Genomic DNA, 18,709 nt, shown 5'->3' with positions numbered 1-18,709 from the left:
ATGGACCATGCGGATGACCGCAGCGTCGAAGTCAGGGCGGTCGCCGCCGCCTTCATGTCGGTGGCAGTCGTCACGGTGATTCTACGATGTTATGTGCGTGGATGGTTAGTGAAGGCATTTGGTTGGGATGACGGAGCAATGGTGGTTGCATTGGTTAGTCTTGTCGCAACAGGCGAAACAACAGAAACCCAGCAATATCTGACCAAAGAAACCAAACAATGATAGTTATTCTACGTGATGTTTTCCGCCTGCATGATCGGAGGCAGTGTATGGGGTACTGGACGAAGATACAAAGATTTAACGGCGGTGCAACGCGTGACGGCCATGAGGGTATGTCTATATACACCACCCACCATCACCACCACCACCCTTCACCCATCCTCTCGATCCTCGCAGACTAACACGCAAAGTAAAGTACTGGTGGCTATGTGAAATCGCCTACTGTTTCGCCTCCGTCGGCGGCAAAATCTCCATCTGTATCTTCCTGATGCGCATCACCGTCAAACGAGAACATATCTGGTCGCTCTATATCGTCATGATCCTGACGGTCATCGCCGGTCTCGTCTTCATGTTCCTCATGCTGCTGCAGTGTAAACCGCTGGAGTATTTCTGGACCAAGGTCGCTTTCGATCCGAATATTCACGGCCAGTGTCTCGACATGACGATCATTATCGCCATGACGTATGTGTATAGTGCGTTCGCGGTGATATGCGATTTCACCGTGGCGATTTTGCCGATCTTCTTGGTTAGGAAGTTGCATATGAAGAAGCAGACGAAGATTGCTGTGGTCGGGATTTTGAGTATGGCTTGCATGTAGGTGGTCTCTCTCTCCTTTTGGCTCTGGGGAGAGTGGATTGATGCTGACGGGGGGATATTCTTGCAGTGCTTCCTCGGCCGTCATTATTCGTATACCCTTTGTTCATACCTTTAACGATCCGGACTTTCTGTGTATGTTCCCTATCGACTCCTTCTAACGCGTGGGTGGTCGCTAATATGGAGATTGAAAACAGACGCAACGGTTGAAATCGCCCTCTGGTCCAATATCGAAGTTGGTCTAGGTATCACGGCTGGAAGTCTCGCTACCCTTCGTCCACTCCTCCGTCACTGGCTCGGTTCTCGAACCGATCCCACATATCCCTCTCCCTTTCCCGGTCGTTCCGGATCGCGACTTCCCGGTGGTGCCAGTCACGATCGACCTTTTCCGTTGGGGTCGCTGGATGAGAGCGTCCAGAACCGACTCCGGCCGGATAAGTTAGCGGTTACGGTGACAACAGTGCAAAGTCAGGACCACAATGGCTCGTGGCATGGAGGATCGAGTCCGAATAGTAGCGAAGAACGCTTGACGGCCCAGGGCTCCCCTGCATTGCCGGCGGTAGGGGGTGAGATGGGTTTGGGCATTCATCGGACATTCGAAGTCACGCAGACGAGTACCTCGCAGACGGTGAGGGAACACTTCTAGGACATATTAATCATCTTTTTCTTTTTTTATTTATATATATTTATTTCCTTGAGTGATTATAAAACTTAACTAAGTATGATACGATAAATGAAGAATATTTGAACGAACGAGAAAATGCTTGATATTGACTATTTACGCGTGAAGGTATCCGTTGACAATTTCAGTGAAGGCCGCTGGTTGCTCGGCCATAGGCAGATGTCCGGCCTTGGGAACTAATTTCAGCTCGGCGCCACCCTTCAGATCATTGGCCATCTGTTGCATCGTCTTGGGCAGGACACCGTCTCCCTCGCCTGCGACAAACAACCCAGGCACCTGTGCTTGAGCCATACGGTCCCGAACGTCATATGCGCAGAGTGCTTGCACACCCTTCCGGAAACCGTCCAGACTGTTGTTGCGCACGATCTCCTTTACCCTCGCGGGAACTTCCGGCTGCGTCTCGTATGATTCAGGCACGAACCACCGACGGGTGGTAGCTTCAGACAGCTGCTCACCAATAATCGGCTCCTGAGTGGTGGCCGACACTGCACCGTCGCTCTCGGCCATGGCGACGCGGTCGTTCCAGGCTTTGAGGTTGGATTCGGGCGCCGAGCTGTTTGTATCGCAGGAAATAAAGCGCGTCACGCGATCCGGGTACAGCAAGGATGTGTTGAGAACGGTCACGCCACCCAGACTGACACCAATCAGAGTCGCCTTGGGGATTCGCAAAGCATCGAGGAGCGCGATGATGTCCGAGGCCAGGAGGTCAATGTTGATGGGCTTCTCCCCACACTCGCGGAGACGGCCACGGGTCAGGTACCGAAGGATCCGGAAGTTCTGGTTCTTAGGGTTCGAGAGGAAGGCATCCACGAAGCTGTCCCAGATGGTATAGTCGACGAGGATGGAGTTGCTAAGGACAATGACGGGGCTATGAGGATCAGTGCTGCCCTCTAGGCGGTATGGGAGATCGACACCGTCCGGAGTGGTAATGAACGACTCGACGGCCGGGCGGGTTGGGGAAGGAAACGTTCTGGTGCGACCGTCGTTGGAAGCCCAAGGTCCGGCGACATCCTTATGGGCCAGAGAAGACAGTTCGCGGGGCGCTGGGCCAAATGTGTAAGCCCACTGGTACACGCGCCGCTTCTTGCTCGTAGCAGGATCATTCATGAGGCGGTTGCGCCACGGGGTATCCATCGCAGCTTTGTGTTCCGGGCCACCCAAGCCGTTGATCGCGCTGTATTCATAGAGGCATAGGAATTCTCGGGCTGCTTTGGGGTCGATCGATGATGTGGTGAAGAGGCGGCTGCGACGCCAGCCTGGTACACGTGCTAGCATAGGGAAGTGTTCTTCACGATACCACTTCTGGAGGTCCTCTTCCTTGTCGGCGGGAACGGTGACCAAGGCAGAGACAAGTACCGAGCCGGCGGCTTCAGTGTCGGGTATATCCTCGACAGGCTTGTAGTCGGAGGCTTTATGGTCATGGAGAAGATCATAAAGGCGACGATCAACGTCAATCTGGGCCATGGTAGCCTTTTCACGTGGGGTCTTCACGCCATCCCCACGGAGAGCCAAGTAAGTCTCGCGTGTCAGCTCCACCATGTCGGTAATGTCGTACGGAGCCACCCACTCCGGCTCGATGCCGTCGACGGCACGGTAGCGGAAGCCATTAGTGACAAAGGGCAGTCGGAGACGTAGGGGGCCATGTTCGGTGTTGTACCAGTCGTGGAACTGGGCCGCGGGGAGGGAATCGCGGGGTTGCATCGTCACGTAAAGAAGGCCGGGGGTCGCCATGGTGAACGATTTCTCACTGTGTATGATGGTCCAATTCAAATCAACGTCCGTGACCTGTCTGGAAGGGAGGGGTTGACCAGGATCGCGGGGGAAATATCATTTTGTATCGCCGTGGGCGCATCCCCGGATCAGGGCGAGGCCGATTGACTGCCGACCAGATAGCCGAACACTGGCGGGTGAAGTCATCGGGAAACAGGCGATCAATTCGAAGCCGGGGATTGGGAGTTTCTTTTTATCCTTGTTAGAGGAATTGGTCGTTCTTTGAAAGAGATATATAGAATGTGTCAAATTGGGACGCTATTCAGAAGCACCTCGAGTAGTAGGGAGAGTCGAGGATATCAAGAATGTTGGTTGTTGTTTTGTTCATAAATTATGTGGCAAGCACGGGATTTGCGACTTGATGCCTTGTCCACCAGGCAAGGGACCATACCATTGATGCCCTACTTTCCAGGCACACATACAATCCTTTGCAGCATTTCCCGTCTATGCATCCATCATTCGCTACAGAACCTTCTGCTTTGTAGTTGGAATGTTGATTCACATGTCTGCACAGTGAATACACTGCGAGGAACACTACCGTAATGATATTTTTTCTTAGTGCTCATTGATGAGATTTTGATAAGTAGGGGTGTTTTTATCAGGCGATAATACTCACCAAGCTACTATCTATGTCTACGAAGTTTCGACAGACACACAGCAAGACACAAATATTGTCATTAATACCGAGGATAGCTCTTCCCATACCCCACCGTCAAGCTTCTGTTATGTAGTAGACAACTGTACATCAAGGCTCATTCTCCCCAGCAGACTTACCAAGCAAAGGCATAGCATTTCTCTCCGCAGTGGACGAATAAAATACATTTCCGGCCAGGCTTTCGACAAGCGCCCTGACGTATCGGGCCTCCGGGCTATAAGTACCTGTCCTACCCAGGATCTCCTTGTAAAGTCCGTGCATCTCTCGTTCCGTTTCCAGCTGGATGTTACGCGCAGCCTCTTTGGCCGTTGCAAGAGATACATTGAGCTCTCTTTGTAAGACCTGTATGGCGTTGAAAATTGCGGAATCATTAACCTCGTGCTCGAGACAGTCTTTCTCGTACGAAAAAAGATCCTTGACAATGACCCGGTGTTTTGCCCAGAGATCCACGATACATTTCAGTATGGGATCCTGGCCTTGATGAGAGGTGAGGTGGATAGAGCCTGCGAAACGGATCATGGAAAGATTGACGCTGAAATCATCAGTGTCCATAAATGGCAGGATATTTGGTTCAAGCGTACTCTGTAGTAGCATCTCCAACACTCGCTTTTAGGTAATCTGATAGGGTCGTGGGTCGGCAATTACCCTGGGCCTTGGAGCAGTGGGCTCGGGACATTCGATGCCACTTTAACGTTCCCGCTGCGACTTCATATCCGATGATAGGGTCCGCTTGAAGGATATCCTGTAGAATGTTGGATATTAGGCGACATATGGGACTTGTTCCTTGATGGCAAGTCGTTCGAGTAGGTGTCGCAGCAGACCTTCGATCTTGCTTTAGTTCGTCCTATAATGCCCTTAGTAGGCTTAGATTGCAACAGGTCTCTGAGACCTTACCTGGTGGCATTTAGCGATACCTGGCACATTTACTAATCTGTTAACAAAGATCTGTTTGAAGTTGCATAGACAGACGGAGATACCATCATGGATCCACATTACCACATGCAGTTGAGCCAAGAGTCGGATTCTGACCACATTCGCTCTCGGATACGTATACACTGTACATGCAACAGCCGTCTCCACCAATTGGAGAATTTCTGTCAAGTCTCTCCAGTGCTTGCAAAAGCTACTCATGAGCGAGTCTCCAGCGCGAAAGAGCCTATCCGTCAGCTCTTGTGCAGCGTTCTCTGCCTCTCGCCACTGTCGATTCTGCCGACAAGCCGGAAAGAACGTTTGCCAAGGTACGCCCAGGTCTTCTGGACTAAGGCAGAAAGAAAACCTGTGCAATGCTGGATCATCCTTAGCGGCTGTCGCAAGGAAGCCGAAGAGATCGTGCTTTAGGGGGTCTGATATTGTATGGACTGGATCATATGAGTGGTGCACCGGTCTAATAGGGTGACGAGGTCCTTGATCAAAAGGTACAGTGGCTGTGGACGTAGTCATTGAAGGTTTTGCAGATTCAGTATTGCCTAATCCAAGCAAAGTCTTGCTTTTGATCGACCAGAGGGGATGAATCGTATGTTTATATAGACCGAGTCTTTGCCACGCGAGTTATTGCTAATCACGCATACACTGTGCGACTCAACATAACAGCCCTGTCCTGGTTTCCCATTCTGGTTGAGGCTCCTCATGGCTAATAACTTAAACCTTGTGTTGACGCGCATGGAGACGCGCAGTGACGTGATAGTGTTCCATAAGCCTCGTTCCACGGCCATCAAATTCCAAGTATATCCCAAGGACCTATCCTGTACAGAACAGCATCTAGCGAATGCCAGATACAGAGACCTTTGACTTTTCCCTAGGGCCTTAATCCTATCTATCTTACCTTCTACCAAATTTGGCAAAACAACCATAAAAAGTGTTCTCGTGGATATAGATTCAAGGCGGTGCTGTAAAGAGTAATAGATCAGACAAGACTCAGTCAGTGAGTTTATTGAATCGTTTGACATTTTGAACCATGGTCCTCATTCTATATCCTTGGCTAATAGGCCAGTCTCAAAGGTATGTGCAAGGCTATTCATAGTCTAATTCTGAATTAAGCGTCAGGCTTTCGTCTCCCGTATCTATAAACTGGATGGTCTTCAACGGCTCCTTCCATATTTGGATATGTCATATAACCCGGGATATTCCTGTTGAAACACGCTTCCCCACGCATTTAGTTGAAGATGTAGTCGAAGTCTTTTATGAACATTCTATTGTATCATTGCATTATTTTATAAGCTTTGCATTTAACCGTTAATCATACCAAATGGCGTTCATGCCGAATCCCTTTTCAGGAATATCTACCCGTGCGACACGAGCCAAGTTCTCATCGCGGAATCGATAAATCTCCACGAATCCTAGCTGGTCATCGCACAGCGCCAGCCATTCGTCGCTGAAATCACAAGGGCTGACTGCATTCGAGTGCCCACCGCTGGTCGAGGTGGGGTGGATGAATAGCTGCCGTTCGATGTTACCATTCGGGCCTAGCTTGAAGGCCGTGATGTAGCCTGTGACATCGAAGTGGTTGCTGCGCGTCGTCGCAAAGAGATATTCGCCGCTGCGGGTGGTGAAAGTGACATCACCGCGGTACTTGTTGCGAGGCGGAAGGCCTGCTTTAATTAGATTCACCTGTTCAATCGGCGGGGCCACGTGCACTTACCTGGAGGAAGCAATGGGTAGGTGATATGCGTGAATACAGGTACATGGCGCTTTTCATCGATAACATATACTCCCAGTCGGTTACCCGCCTCCATCAGGACGTACAAGTACTTTCCGCTTGGGTGCATCTCAACCCAGCGGGGGTGATCATCGGGCGAGGGGGCATCAATGCAATCGACCAAGGTCAGTTCGCCTGTTGTTGCATCCTTGCGGTGGGTCCAGATCTTGTTCGCCTGCAGGTCGGCAGAGTAGAGGTAGGTCTCGGTTGGGTCAAAAACCATGCCGTGGATACCGGTATTCGGTTCGTACTCGTAGTTCTGGATGTTCTTGGCGAGACGGCCATCAGACTCAACCGAGAAGACATTGCCGTATCCAGCATATTTGTAGAAAGGGTTTCCATAAACAGCGTAGGGGGCTTGACGGGCGGCAAGAACGAAGATGGCGCGGGTGTTGGTGTCGTCGTTGGCGGCAAGGGCTGTAAACAGTCAGGATACCGCTTCCAATAGCAGAGGGCTTTGCAGAAAGCAGTGAGACATACGGTGGCCAGCGACTGGGTGGGAGACTTGGTGAACAATATCGGTGGGGCTGTTGACGGCGAAACTGTTCCACTTTTTCATGGCCGCGCCGTAAATCGTCTTTTTGTCGTGCTATAGCAATTGTGTAAGACAATGGCAATTGAAACTTGTCGAGATCGATAAACTTACGGAGAAGGTCATCCAAGAGATGGGTTCAGCCTCTGGAATATCGGTCTTCTTGACCAAGTCCAGGGTAAGAGCCTCATCATCAAATGCGACAGTATAGATGCGGCCTGGAGGAGTCCAGGTACCGACCATGAGATGGTGCTTCATATTGGCGGCGGTTGATTGGGAAAACGCACGAGAGACGGTGCGAGAAAGCGGTGCAAATCGACAAGTCGACGAGAACATCGATTGAAATGAAGAAAGAGAGGAAGTCTGGCCGTCATGATGTCTACTTACAGATCTCTGTTCCGGAGAAAGGACGGAGTTTGAGATCACCCGAACGCGGGGGACGGCAGTCGCGGGCGGCAGTGAATCGCTGCCTCAGGCTGACGACCCCACCATCCCCCAGAGTGATCGCCGCGATTAACTCTACCTAAGTATACTATAGGAGTCTATGCCGATGGAACACCTGCTAAGAGCACGGTCAAAACCACATTTCCTTTACAATATAGTCCAACACTGAGATCCGTCATTATAACTACGAAAGAAAAGACTATTGTCGTCATCCTTCTACTATTATTTATCGTATTCCATTAACCACTATACTCCAGGACTTGGACTAACGCCATTGCGATGATCCTCTTTCGCATTGTACTACTACCTATAAGGTGCCATGACAAACAATCTCGGGAACCCAAACAGCAGGTCTTGGGCTCTTTCGGTTCTTGAGCTATTGATTGTATACGCGAGATCATAGGCCCTTTTCTGCTCATCTCCGTCATTCCGCTTGTGAGACCAAATTTCAATCCACTGAGTAAGAAGTAGACGAGTATATACGCTGTGTTTGCTAGATCAGCATTCCCACCTATAACAAGAATCACCATCTATCCAATATTCTCGATCCCCACGTGAATTTAGATATGAGCTCATAATTGCCCTTCTGCTCCTGTACCGGCATTCGCATATCTCGCTTCCAGAAGCGCTAGTGGTTTCATAGCACTGTAGCCGAATTAAGTCTAATCAAACGTCGAGTGACCACATGAAGGCTTAGTCCACTGACTGTATCCCCTTACTTGGCTGCACCTGGTTTGAGAAACCCTGCGACAATTTAGTATTATCTTGAATATCGTATCTAGTCATACATGGGATGGGTTAGTGCAAAGCTACAATTGACCAAATTTGTTTCCTTTGGTCGCTATTGTTGACATATGTCAACCTTGACCGGAGTATGCATCGAAAATATATAGTCTGTGTCCTCGAAAGCCCATCATGACTACATCCTGTTATGCTTTTATCAATAATATACCACTATTTCTAGCACGCAGCGCAATCCCAACAGTAGTCTATGTAAGTAATTATCCAAATTCCTGCAGCACCAGCAAGTCACTGTACATGGTGAGTATACACTACCTGGTATTCAACTACCCGTATCAAAGCCCTATACGGAGCAACTTGTAAGCCAACCACAAATGTGATTGGTGAATGAACTAAATCCAGATCCACACAGTCTCTCTTGTAAGAACATGGGAAGAATAAAGAAGAGAGGTGATTATTCCAATGAACAACAAACTATGATGATCGGTGAGTAACCTAGTGGGTAAGCTTATTTCCGAAGCGGAAACGTATTTACCCGCACCCCCAGGTTTAGGGTATGGGGTAAGCTGCATACACGTGACGACTTGCCTAATTGCCCTTCCTTGCCAGGAAGTTATACATTACAACTAGAATATGAGGATCTGTGAAATCGATGCCGAAAATGATCGCTACTAAGGCCATAAACGGCCGCATTTCTACCTGTATTTTTCCTTAGCCAGCCGTCGCTTTAGCACTTAAACACGTGTTATACACTACTATTCTATATCTGCCAAGTATTGTTTAGTCACTGTTTTGAGGTGATAATCCTCAGCGAGTCTTTGCTCAGTTTCAATTCATGACTAGAAGCGACATTAACAATGGTCTTCTTAGTAGCTAGATTTAGCTTACTCGAATTTTACTGGATTGTCTATATACTGTATAAAATACCGCCCATTCTCGCTCTCCCTTTTATCCCCTGGCACTCTCGCGCCTTTTTCCTACCATGATGCCTTCTACATTAATCAGCAAGTCGATCGCTGCTCGGATCACTATAGAAAACAATCATCTTTCTTTCATATTTAAATTAGATTATCTTAATATCGCCATCTTCTCTTCCTCCCGCTGATTCTAATGAGTATCAATACTAGACCAATCCAATCCTCTGTGAAGAAACTCAAGTCAGGCTTAAGTATTTCCACAGCGTTGGATGGCTACCCCCGAACTTTAAACCCAAGACATTAAAAGGTCTTGTAGTGGTTAAAAGATACTGGTGAAGATACGTACGCGCTTTTTTAAAACTATTGTAGGGATTATATATTCTTAATATATCGTTGATAGATTTCTATCTATTTAGAAAAGGACTACGTGGAGTATTTACTCTTCGAGAACTAAATGATTTATATAAATTTCTTTGATTGGATATACAGGATCACACGACAAAAGCTTCTTTAGTCGTACGATAAGTACTGGCGACAACTTTACCAATACTTTGGTCTGTTTGCACGGCGCCGTCTGAATGGCAACCACCAGGCAAAAGTGGTCGTCCATTTCTCAGCATATCAAGGGCCCGGAGAGTCAGCTCCTCCATACAGCCTGACCAAGAATAGCATCAAGGCTCTCAATCCAGAGCCGCAACAGAGGTTCTTGCTCTAGATCCGGCATATATGCGAGAGCAGCTAATTCGGTAAAGGTATAGCCCTGGGTTAGTCCTGCCATCGAGTCCTTTCGAGCCAGGGGTGGACAGCAGTGCTGTGGCTCCCTGCTGTGATAGTCTGATTTTGCTGTTCCTCTTGCTACGCTAATTGTCGGATCTGCTCGTAGACCTGATTACGAATCAGATCGGTGTGGGAGCTTGCTATCGGGCGGAAAGACGGCGTTACTTGGAAATACTGGCTTTGGGGGCCCAAGACGAAGAGGCGCTGGCAATAAATATTATCCCAAAGAGGCTGTGTCTGACTTGTACTGGCACTAGCAAATTTACGGGGCACCCCTGGGCCTTCTTAATCAGTTGATGGGTTTGGATTATTTTCTTGATCCAGGCAAGTGATGTAGTAATATATAAGCAATCCCCACATTTGAAGCCGTTGTGCAGCGGAACTTCCGGCAATGGAGGCCTATTAGGATCAGGAAGACAACGTTTTCCTCCAGCAGATTAACTAGAGAAAGGCCTAGGAGGTGTTTCTCTAGGGCAGATAGGGCGGCTCGATTCTCGAATCCACGAAATCCGTGGAGATGGCGCTTGAGGTGGCTAGTAAGAAAAGTGGGTGGAATTGCATACGCGCATTGCTTGCAGATAAGAATCAGATATTCATTAAGATATAGAAACTGCTCCATCTTCAGATTCGAGGCTTTCCTGAACGTAGTGAGGTATTGATTATACAGGTAGAGAGAGAGAGAGAGAGAGAGAGAGATCGAATATGCCGAGAATACTGAATTGCTAGTGAATATCAGATGTCTATTCACTTGGAACGCGAGAAACGCGTCCTAGTAGTTTATTTTACTTTTTCTTGTTTATAGCCATCAAACAATACAGGATGTGGTAGTTGTAGAAGGGGGGCTGTTGTAATACATGATATGAGGTTATACTGACCAATAGATAACCAAAGAATTCATGTCGACCCTGACTTAATTAGAGCATTATGGATCAGAAGAACAATTGTGCATTGTCGTTGTTCTTCTGTTGCTCGCTGCCCCTCTAAGCAGTAGGGCTCCGTTTCTTGGCGGATTTGTGATATAAACGAGCAAAAGGAAGGAGCTCAAACCCGTTGGAGATGGGTTCCTCGTGTCGCAGCAAAAGACCAATCTCGCTGGGGTGAAACCAGTTCATCCACGCCATAACCAAAAACATTAATGTGGCGTCAAAGATGAAGACGTAGGCTTCGTGCCTCATGATAGAACCAGCATTTCCCTGGAGGTATTCGATGACCCTGAAAACACTCCGAACCCAGATCAACACGCTAACGATGTAGAGAGTAACAAGATACTTCTGCCATCGGATCAGGGGGTTGTGGCTGGTAGCAGTAGGCGCGAGTAACATGCGGCGGTGGAAGAGGCCAGCGACGACTATAAACATGCCAAAGAAGAATAGCTGTACAAACAGACCAGCGATGATGACATGTTCGCCAGTCTTCATCAGGCTGTTGTGTTCGTCGGCACCGCCCAAAAGACTGCCGCCTAGAATTAAGTCAGCGGACACGATTCTCAGGTCAAAGTTGCAAGAAGTATACCAGCAGCTTGAAGGAACAGAGACAACACATCACCAAATACGAAAGTCTTTGTGAGCCAACGTCGCTTTAACATTGCGTGAATCTCTCCGTCCGTCAAGAGGATGATACGGCCTAAAATCATGTAGATCGAGGCTGCCATGAAGGCTGGCGCGATAAGGAGGAGCAAGGTTTGTATAACGTATGGACCGAGCGTCCAACATCCGGCATTCTCGTTCGCGTTAATAGCTCGACCGATATATCCAACAATTTCACCTGCAAGGTTTGTATTCAGTTAGCGGCTCAGGCTCGGTTTGGGTTGTGAGGAGGTCCCAACTTCCAACCGTGTTACACTTACAGAACCCGCCAATGCTGAAAGGAATTAGATACCAAGTTTTTGTCTTGGTCATCTGGAGGAGATGGAGAGCGGTCGTGGAAGTGAACAAGATGACAAAGAATACTGGAGCTGCAATAGAAGGCTTATACCGGTAGAAAGACCAACTAGCATCAACATAATTGGGATCGCAGCTCATTTTGGAATTTGGCCAGCCTGATCCAATTAAGCAGTGAATAGATAAGGTATAGGTTGAATAAGACTGAGTACAGAGCAGAAGTTGAAATCAAGGCGTGGCTGAGTATGTTGTAATAACGGTGCAACCTGTGACGAGGAGCTCCATTTTATATCTATTCCAGAATCTAGATATCTTAGGAATATATGGCAATTAGTTGGATTCACCTAACAAAGGTCTAATACATCTAGATTCGAGATGTCGTAGGGGGAGTATATTGGGAGATACGAGGTCTTCAGTGCGAATACGCAGAAGGATACGCAAAAAGCCGAGCCACCCTGGGCCCCACACTACCTTAACTCTATGCCTGGTTACAAAACTTCCGCTCACATATTAAGATTATCCATTCCCATTCAGGTTCGGGGCCGTAGTCAGCTATATTAGGAATCAGTCCCCGAATAAGAACGCGGTGGGACTTTCCGATTCCAACAGATATCACTCTAATGAGAGGCGCTGGGCCTTAAATGTAGGCAGTCTGGTAGGTGGGTCCAGAGAGGGTGTCTGCACTTTTGTGTTGTCACTGTATCTAGCGATAACTGTCTTATACTTCGGAGCCTCCGGATTACTCGTGCGGTCGTAGCTGCTCTCGTTAAGTGGGTCCCAGTGAGCGTATCTATATTAGGCTCCCACGTATTCGCTCTTAAGCCCTCGTATTTTCCCACTCCTCAATTCAGTCTCCTCCTAACAGTTAGTTATCGCGCAGCCAACCAACCAACACTCATTCACGACAGATACACGTTCCTACAGAAGGTGGAACAGATATTCCCATGCAGACACGACGCTCTCACCGAAAGTCTCGCACAGGATGTACAGAGTGCAAACGGAGAAGAATCAAGGTATATCCCGTATGATCTTTACGTATATAATAGACTCTTCTGATGCACGATGCATATATAGTGCGACGAGCTATACCCGTCATGCTTAAACTGCCAGCGTCGTAAGCAACGCTGCAGCTTGGCTATATCCCGCGCTTCTACTGCCGACATCGAACCAGTCCGGCCTTCCCGCACCTCAGACAGCGAAGACCCCTCCAGATCGGCATGGCCTTCATTCCCTGCCTTAATAAACATCGAGTTTCCGCTAACCCCGCCGGCGCTACCTGCTATCTGGTACGGTGGAGTGGAACTAATGCACCATTATTCTACTGTCACTGCCGAAACCTTGGCCATTCGCCCCGATATGCAGAATGTCTGGCGCACGATCGTGCCAGAGATGGGGTATCAATCACCTTTCGTTCTCCACGGCATCCTCGCTGTCGCCGCTCAGCATAAGGCCCACCTCCTTCCTGGAGTTAGAGACAAATACCTTGACATGGCAGCTTATCACCAGGCAATTGGACTGAAAGGCTTCCGCGCGGCTTTGCCTAATGTTAACGACAATAATTGGAAACCCTTCTTCTGCTTCTCGTCCATCATTGTTATCTATGTGTGCTCCTTACTAGGACAGGTGGATGAGCGGGGCACTGACACTGTTCCCGATATTTTGAAGCTCTTTGTTATGATACGGGGCCTTCGCGCTACGCTACCGATACGTGATTCTCAGCTCGCGGGAACAGAGCTAGCACCCTGGTCTCACGGCGTCTGGATTCTTGATGAACAAGACGCAAGCCTTTACGAGTATGCTTATTGTGTTCGCTAGAAGGAACATGCGGCGATACTGACCTTTATTGTTGTAAAAGACAGGATCCGTCACCGAATCACAGTCGACTTCCTCAAGACGTCTTCGATGCTCTTCGGCGTCTGTCCGGCTTTTTCAGTACGCATCTTCCCGAATCCAGCAGGCAGGATTATGAGGATGCCGTTATACTCCTCAGGAAAGCGGCGACTTTAATTGTGCACGCGGGTACTCGTGTTGAGATCGGCATGGTTATGTTTTTCCCATATGTCATTCACGAAAACATCATCTCAGACATCCAGGCTGCCAACCCTTACGCTATGTTACTACTGTCTTATTTTGCCCTGCTTCTAAAGTCTATGGAAGATCAGTTCTGGTTCATACGTGGCTGGCCTGCACGATTATGGGAGGCTGCCGACGAGCGGTCTAAGTTCCACCCCAAACTGAAAACTATGCTAAGATGGCCGAAAGAACAAGCTCTCAAATTATACACGTACTAGAAAACGCGATTTTATTTCTGGAATTCAAAAAGCTAAAAATGAGGACCCATGGGCGGGTACTTAAGAAGTCGTTAACCTCGCAAGGACCTTAATATTACACGTCTAGCTTCATAACCCTAATATAGCAAGTAGTCTGCGAGAAACAAGGCAGTAGCATCGCAACTACTGACTACTTCATGCTGTCCATCTGAATCTACTTTGCTCTTAACCTTAGGCACAAGAAAGTTCTGCCACAAGGTATGTTGAGTTGCGGAGTTGTACTGTAACCATGCTGGATCAACGCAAGTTGATAGATCACCGCGGCCCAGAAATATATACGGTATGGAGCCGTGTATCGTGCCTAGCGCCCTAAAATGGTCCCTCGTGTCACCAAATGTACAGTGCCAGTATATCTAGTCGTATTGCGCGATCGTACCGTGGCCTCGCACGTTTTACACCGGCTCAGTTCTATAGCGATACTTCGAAGATCATGCAAACGTAGTGCGCTGTGGGTCGGTGCGAATGGAATTCCGTAGAATTTTGGAGCTATTGACATTCGCGTCCTTGAATTGGTGAACTGCTACTCCGCATGATTGCTTCTATTCGCAGAACTACTATAACGAACATTTTCGTAAAACCAGTGATAGTGTCTGATGAGGGGGCAGTGACGACCTAAAACCAAGCTGTGCCAGTGAGATGTCGAGCCACCAGGGAAGCCGTATAATGCAAATCCGGGTGACAGTTCGGGCAAAGATTCAGCTGGAGAGTGAGGCATGTACTGGCAAAACGTTGTCTGCAGGTATTGAACATCACGGACTTCCCACCATGACAATTTGTTACATAAATGAGTAAGTTTAGGTTATGCTGCTAAAATAACCATCTGGAAGGGCAAGAGACAATCGTACCATTACTAGTTTTGCCATACTATATCCGACACCCTGTTGCGACCAGGTTTCCTGACCAGATCCCTTGTCATCTTGTGGGCCTGTTGAATAAACGAGATAATGGAGATGCTGAGGTCTGTAGAGAAACGGCACGGACCATATTATTCCATTACCTCCGTCTGCAACCCACCGCCAAGAATGGATCTCCATAATTCACAGATCCTCGCTTTACAGAGTAAACATTGTTTGTGATACAATTGGCGTGTTCTATTCTCACAGCTGCTGGCCATGAATCCACAAGAATTATATTAGCAGGGTAATGCTAATCCCAATGCCAATGCTTTATTGTAAATGGCTGTTTGTACAGTTGCCACTGAATGTCAAAATATCCGTATAAGATGAACTTAATGTTTATAAGCTAATAAGTAGGTATTGTAATATAACAGCCTCTGCATGCTATCCTTGGCAATGTACAATCTCAGACGTAGCTGGCACTTAGGTTGACTTAGGTCGATATGTATCCACGTACCCACGACGTGATACCATAAACCTTCTCCTTCTCCACGATCCCGAGAAAATGAAATTAGTAAATTGGCAGACAATGGTCTTAAAAATTTATGTTCCCTCAGCCACCTTCGTGACCATGTCCCTGTCCCGTTAGGATTACCGCTGGCTGACCTTTGTTAGTCTTCCAGTTTGTTCTGAAGATACAGCGACCCCAAGCCGTATCCACACTCAATATGTATAAACAATGCCTGTCCAACCGCCCAGAGAATTAACAGCCTATGGTTTGTTCTTGGCTATACGGTAGAAGATTCAATTCCTATCGCGAACTAAACGGATGCCGATCCAAGGATATGGGTAACCTTTCTGCCACCAATTGAGACTGCTTGAATGTAAGTGGAAAGCGCAGATATATCCGAAGGCAGGTGCACATACAAAGTCTTCTTCCCAGCAATGCGCGGATGAAACGCCCATGAGCTACCGACAACAACAATGTGCTTGCCGTCCATGAAATCGGCTATGATAGTGTCAAAAACTAGCAGATTTTACAAGCGAGGTAAGAAGGACTGACCACTATAGCCCTGATAGATATCCATTGGTTTGAAATTCGGCTGTGGCTCGAAGAGTGAGCTTGTCCACTCGTAAGCGCCGCCCAGGTCGCCCTGTCCTGAGAGCCTGTTGCCATTCTGGGTGACGGGGGTTGGGTGGAAGTTTTGGAAGCCAACATTACATCCCGTTAGGTCAGTGTAGATATCATCTCGGATTGATTTGGATGCTGGTTCGCTATTTTGGCTTCTATGTTAACGGTGTATGTGGCATATAGAAGGTGTCAAGGCCTACTCTTGGGTCTTCTCGGCGTTTTCTTCTTCAACTTGTCGGTGAATACTGCGTGCTTCGTGTAGGGTAGGGAGACGTGCGCCTGCCCATTCCGCATATCCCTCTGCTTCATTATATGATGTATAGATCGGCCAATCGAGCGCAAGTCGAACTGGTAGAAGTCCGTAAACAGTTTTCAGCGCGAGCCCGTCGATAAATTCTTCAATTACTGGGTCGCTCTGAGGGCTGCTTGCAATGCTTCTGTCAGGAAGCCCAGACACGGTCGACCACGTCACAAGTAGGCAATCCTTCTGGGAAGTTTTAACAAGGTATATAGCATAGTCTAGGATAGACGCAGGCCGTGCTTGTGCCTCGAACCCTTGAACAGATACCTCATAAGTGTTGCGCTCATTATCCCATGCAAAGAAATCTGCTGGACTGAGGGCGCTATCGTCATCTGTATCTTCGATACCAATCGTAAATGTTCGGGGCTTAATGCTAAACCATTGGTTTTCTACACGAACTCGTACAGCCTGCTCAGCCATGTGGATGAAATCCGGTCTTGGAATATCAGGAGGCGGTAGGATATTCGGGCTCATTAGAGTCATCCACAAAAAGGTCTCCAAATGGAGCCCTGCGGAGCGTTAGTTGGATAAAACTGATTCTGTTTTCCATTCATACCTTCGTGTTCGAAACCAATCCAGAGCGCTCGACCAATGGTTCTATCTTGCCAAGGTTTCTGTGTCTGGTAAAGAGCCGTAATTCTGGCGCAGACCTTTTCCCGGAAGACCAAAATGTCGCTCAATTCCGGCCACGTATTAGGAACCTCACTGTGATCGTGACATTGTGAAGGGTCATCTACGTCGGGGTCTATTCCCCTTTCAAAGATTTGTTGATAATACTTTTGGTTCGGTCGGAGGAGTTTTGGTCGCCCGTGCTAAATGAATGTCCTCACTGAGATTCTCAGAACTCTTCTCCCAGCAGTTTCAGTGAAGAGATAAGAAGGCGAGTACTAACAAAGTGGGTATGTGGCCTAGGTAGAAAATAAGGGGATTTCGCAATGCAATAGGTTGCTCATGCAAGGCCTCTTTTGGAAAATTTTTAAGGTTACTAGATCCCACGCTGTCCAGAGTTTCTGCCATTCTTCGAGGGTTGGGACAGCGCCTGGCGCATAGTCCTTTGGTTTGAGCGGAAAGGCATACTGAGAGGTCTCCGTTAAATTCGGAGTGCCGGGATAGTTCGCACCCATAGCGTATCTTGAAGCTCACTGCACTGCCCTGCCGGAATGTGATGGCCCAGTTCAGGTCAGTAAAGATTCAGATTGTAGCACCAGGGAGTATGTCCCTTATATGATGAATACAGGAGCAGAATGTGGCGACATTGAGGAGGGACATATATTTTTTTTTTCTAGTCGCTATCCTAGCTTGCCCCTCTCACCGAAATCTCTGGAAACTAAGATGGGTTTGGCTAGACAGCATCGATCGATGATCAGCAAGTAGATCGCGGAGGGAGGATAAGTATGGTAATGATTCGCAGACTTGATTCCCAGAATTTCCGAGTGTGGATACAGTACCGCAGCCTATCGCATAGCAAGTGGAGTCAGCTTGAAATACACACGAGGTGGCTAGCTGTGATGAAGATACGTGTGTTTATGGAACGCTAGAAAATTCATCTTGAGCTGTTACCATTGGGGGTTATTTGCATCTACCAGGATCCGTCGAGGCCCGCGTTGTCCATACCTGGAAGTTAGACGAATTAGAGAGGGACTCGGATTCAGCTGCACCATGATAGGACCCTCGTGTAGAGTACTAGAGGCACTACTCTGTCTGCAACTACACCATCGATTGTGGGGAAAATACGGCTTGGCATCACTAGAGCTGAAAAACATGACGCTGAATCAGGGACAACACAACACTTGACCTGTTTTAAGATGTAGATAGCATGCATATTCAATACTTTCACTCTGCTCCTCTTTTATTTCCCGGACTCTTAATTTCCTGCTAAGAAGTGACCGTGACATGGTCCGCCGATTGGGTTCAGCGAGGCGTCACGCCTGAGCTCCATCCGCGTCGAGAGTTAAACTGGCACCCCTTGCTGCAGAAAACAAAGCCATGGATATACAAGACCGAGATAACGGTCCCTGTTCCCGTCATGTAACCCATAACTCTGTTGCATTGCAAAAAATGGGATGCTGTCAAGGTGTAAATTGAGGTGAAGATAGACTGACCGACGTAAGGATGGGACGATTGACCGTTGTTAGGCAGTGACAGCCCCTGAGTATCTATATCAGTGTTTTACTTGATGCATAAGGATCTACCTGTCTTTGTTT

At 48.0% G+C, this 18,709-nt stretch overlaps 7 protein-coding genes across 7 annotated transcripts; 2 read left to right on the top strand and 5 right to left on the bottom strand.

Annotated features, from left to right (window-relative positions):
• F9C07_2230463 (putative integral membrane protein) lies at positions 1–1,459 on the top strand (the record flags this gene model as incomplete). The annotated part of the gene is made up of 5 exons (XM_041290634.1): positions 1–153; positions 226–330; positions 416–813; positions 884–948; positions 1,011–1,459. 5 exons carry the CDS (start codon positions 1–3, stop codon positions 1,457–1,459), a joined length of 1,170 nt encoding a protein of 389 aa, XP_041144236.1.
• A 132-nt stretch (positions 1,460–1,591) lies between these two features.
• On the bottom strand, positions 1,592–3,226 carry F9C07_4571 (putative alpha/beta hydrolase; the record flags this gene model as incomplete). Its single annotated transcript, XM_041285198.1, has 1 exon — positions 1,592–3,226. One exon carries the CDS (start codon positions 3,224–3,226, stop codon positions 1,592–1,594), a length of 1,635 nt encoding a protein of 544 aa, XP_041144235.1.
• Positions 3,227–4,010: 784 nt separating this feature from the next.
• F9C07_4570 (isoprenoid synthase domain-containing protein) lies at positions 4,011–4,824 on the bottom strand (the record flags this gene model as incomplete). Its single annotated transcript, XM_041290645.2, has 4 exons — positions 4,011–4,452; positions 4,502–4,662; positions 4,742–4,764; positions 4,815–4,824. The coding sequence occupies 4 exons, from the start codon at positions 4,822–4,824 to the stop codon at positions 4,011–4,013; spliced, it is 636 nt and encodes a 211-aa protein (XP_041144234.2).
• Positions 4,825–6,152: 1,328 nt separating this feature from the next.
• Positions 6,153–7,405, bottom strand: F9C07_4569 (putative carboxy-cis,cis-muconate cyclase; the record flags this gene model as incomplete). Its single annotated transcript, XM_041290644.1, has 4 exons — positions 6,153–6,508; positions 6,559–7,032; positions 7,096–7,204; positions 7,262–7,405. 4 exons carry the CDS (start codon positions 7,403–7,405, stop codon positions 6,153–6,155), a joined length of 1,083 nt encoding a protein of 360 aa, XP_041144233.1.
• Positions 7,406–10,757: 3,352 nt separating this feature from the next.
• Positions 10,758–12,281, bottom strand: F9C07_2281633 (RTA1 like protein-domain-containing protein). The gene is made up of 3 exons (XM_041290643.2): positions 11,873–12,281; positions 11,539–11,790; positions 10,758–11,485 (listed from the first exon to the last, which is right to left on the bottom strand). Exons 1-3 carry the CDS (start codon positions 12,045–12,047, stop codon positions 11,007–11,009), a joined length of 906 nt encoding a protein of 301 aa, XP_041144232.1. The 5' UTR covers positions 12,048–12,281; the 3' UTR covers positions 10,758–11,006.
• Positions 12,282–12,751: 470 nt separating this feature from the next.
• Positions 12,752–15,506, top strand: F9C07_2281632 (uncharacterized protein). Its single transcript, XM_041290633.2, has 3 exons — positions 12,752–12,919; positions 12,981–13,699; positions 13,762–15,506. Exons 1-3 carry the CDS (start codon positions 12,851–12,853, stop codon positions 14,195–14,197), a joined length of 1,224 nt encoding a protein of 407 aa, XP_041144231.1. The 5' UTR covers positions 12,752–12,850; the 3' UTR covers positions 14,198–15,506.
• Positions 15,507–15,893: 387 nt separating this feature from the next.
• Positions 15,894–17,629, bottom strand: F9C07_2230457 (C-type lectin protein; the record flags this gene model as incomplete). The annotated part of the gene is made up of 5 exons (XM_041290642.1): positions 15,894–16,081; positions 16,136–16,347; positions 16,405–17,014; positions 17,062–17,210; positions 17,502–17,629. The coding sequence occupies 5 exons, from the start codon at positions 17,627–17,629 to the stop codon at positions 15,894–15,896; spliced, it is 1,287 nt and encodes a 428-aa protein (XP_041144230.1).
• Between the last annotated feature and the right edge of the window lie 1,080 nt (positions 17,630–18,709).

This window comes from Aspergillus flavus, chromosome 3 (genome assembly GCF_009017415.1).
Source record: "Aspergillus flavus chromosome 3, complete sequence".
In the NCBI taxonomy this organism is placed as follows: domain Eukaryota; kingdom Fungi; phylum Ascomycota; class Eurotiomycetes; order Eurotiales; family Aspergillaceae; genus Aspergillus; species Aspergillus flavus.
This window is presented reverse-complemented; position numbering and strand designations above follow the sequence as displayed.

Excerpts from the sequence above, each read along its gene's own strand:
- F9C07_2281632 (XM_041290633.2), top strand. The coding sequence starts at position 12,851 with ATGCAGACACGACGCTCTCACCGAAAGTCTCGCACAGGATGTACAGAG. Across the intron at positions 12,920-12,980 it reads GCAAACGGAGAAGAATCAAG|TGCGACGAGCTATACCCGTC; the intron begins GTATATCCCGTA and ends ATGCATATATAG. Across the intron at positions 13,700-13,761 it reads CAAGACGCAAGCCTTTACGA|ACAGGATCCGTCACCGAATC; the intron begins GTATGCTTATTG and ends TTGTTGTAAAAG.
- F9C07_2281633 (XM_041290643.2), bottom strand. The coding sequence starts at position 12,047 with ATGAGCTGCGATCCCAATTATGTTGATGCTAGTTGGTCTTTCTACCGG. Across the intron at positions 11,791-11,872 it reads TTTCAGCATTGGCGGGTTCT|GTGAAATTGTTGGATATATC; the intron begins GTAAGTGTAACA and ends CAAACCTTGCAG. Across the intron at positions 11,486-11,538 it reads TCTGTTCCTTCAAGCTGCTG|GCGGCAGTCTTTTGGGCGGT; the intron begins GTATACTTCTTG and ends ACTTAATTCTAG.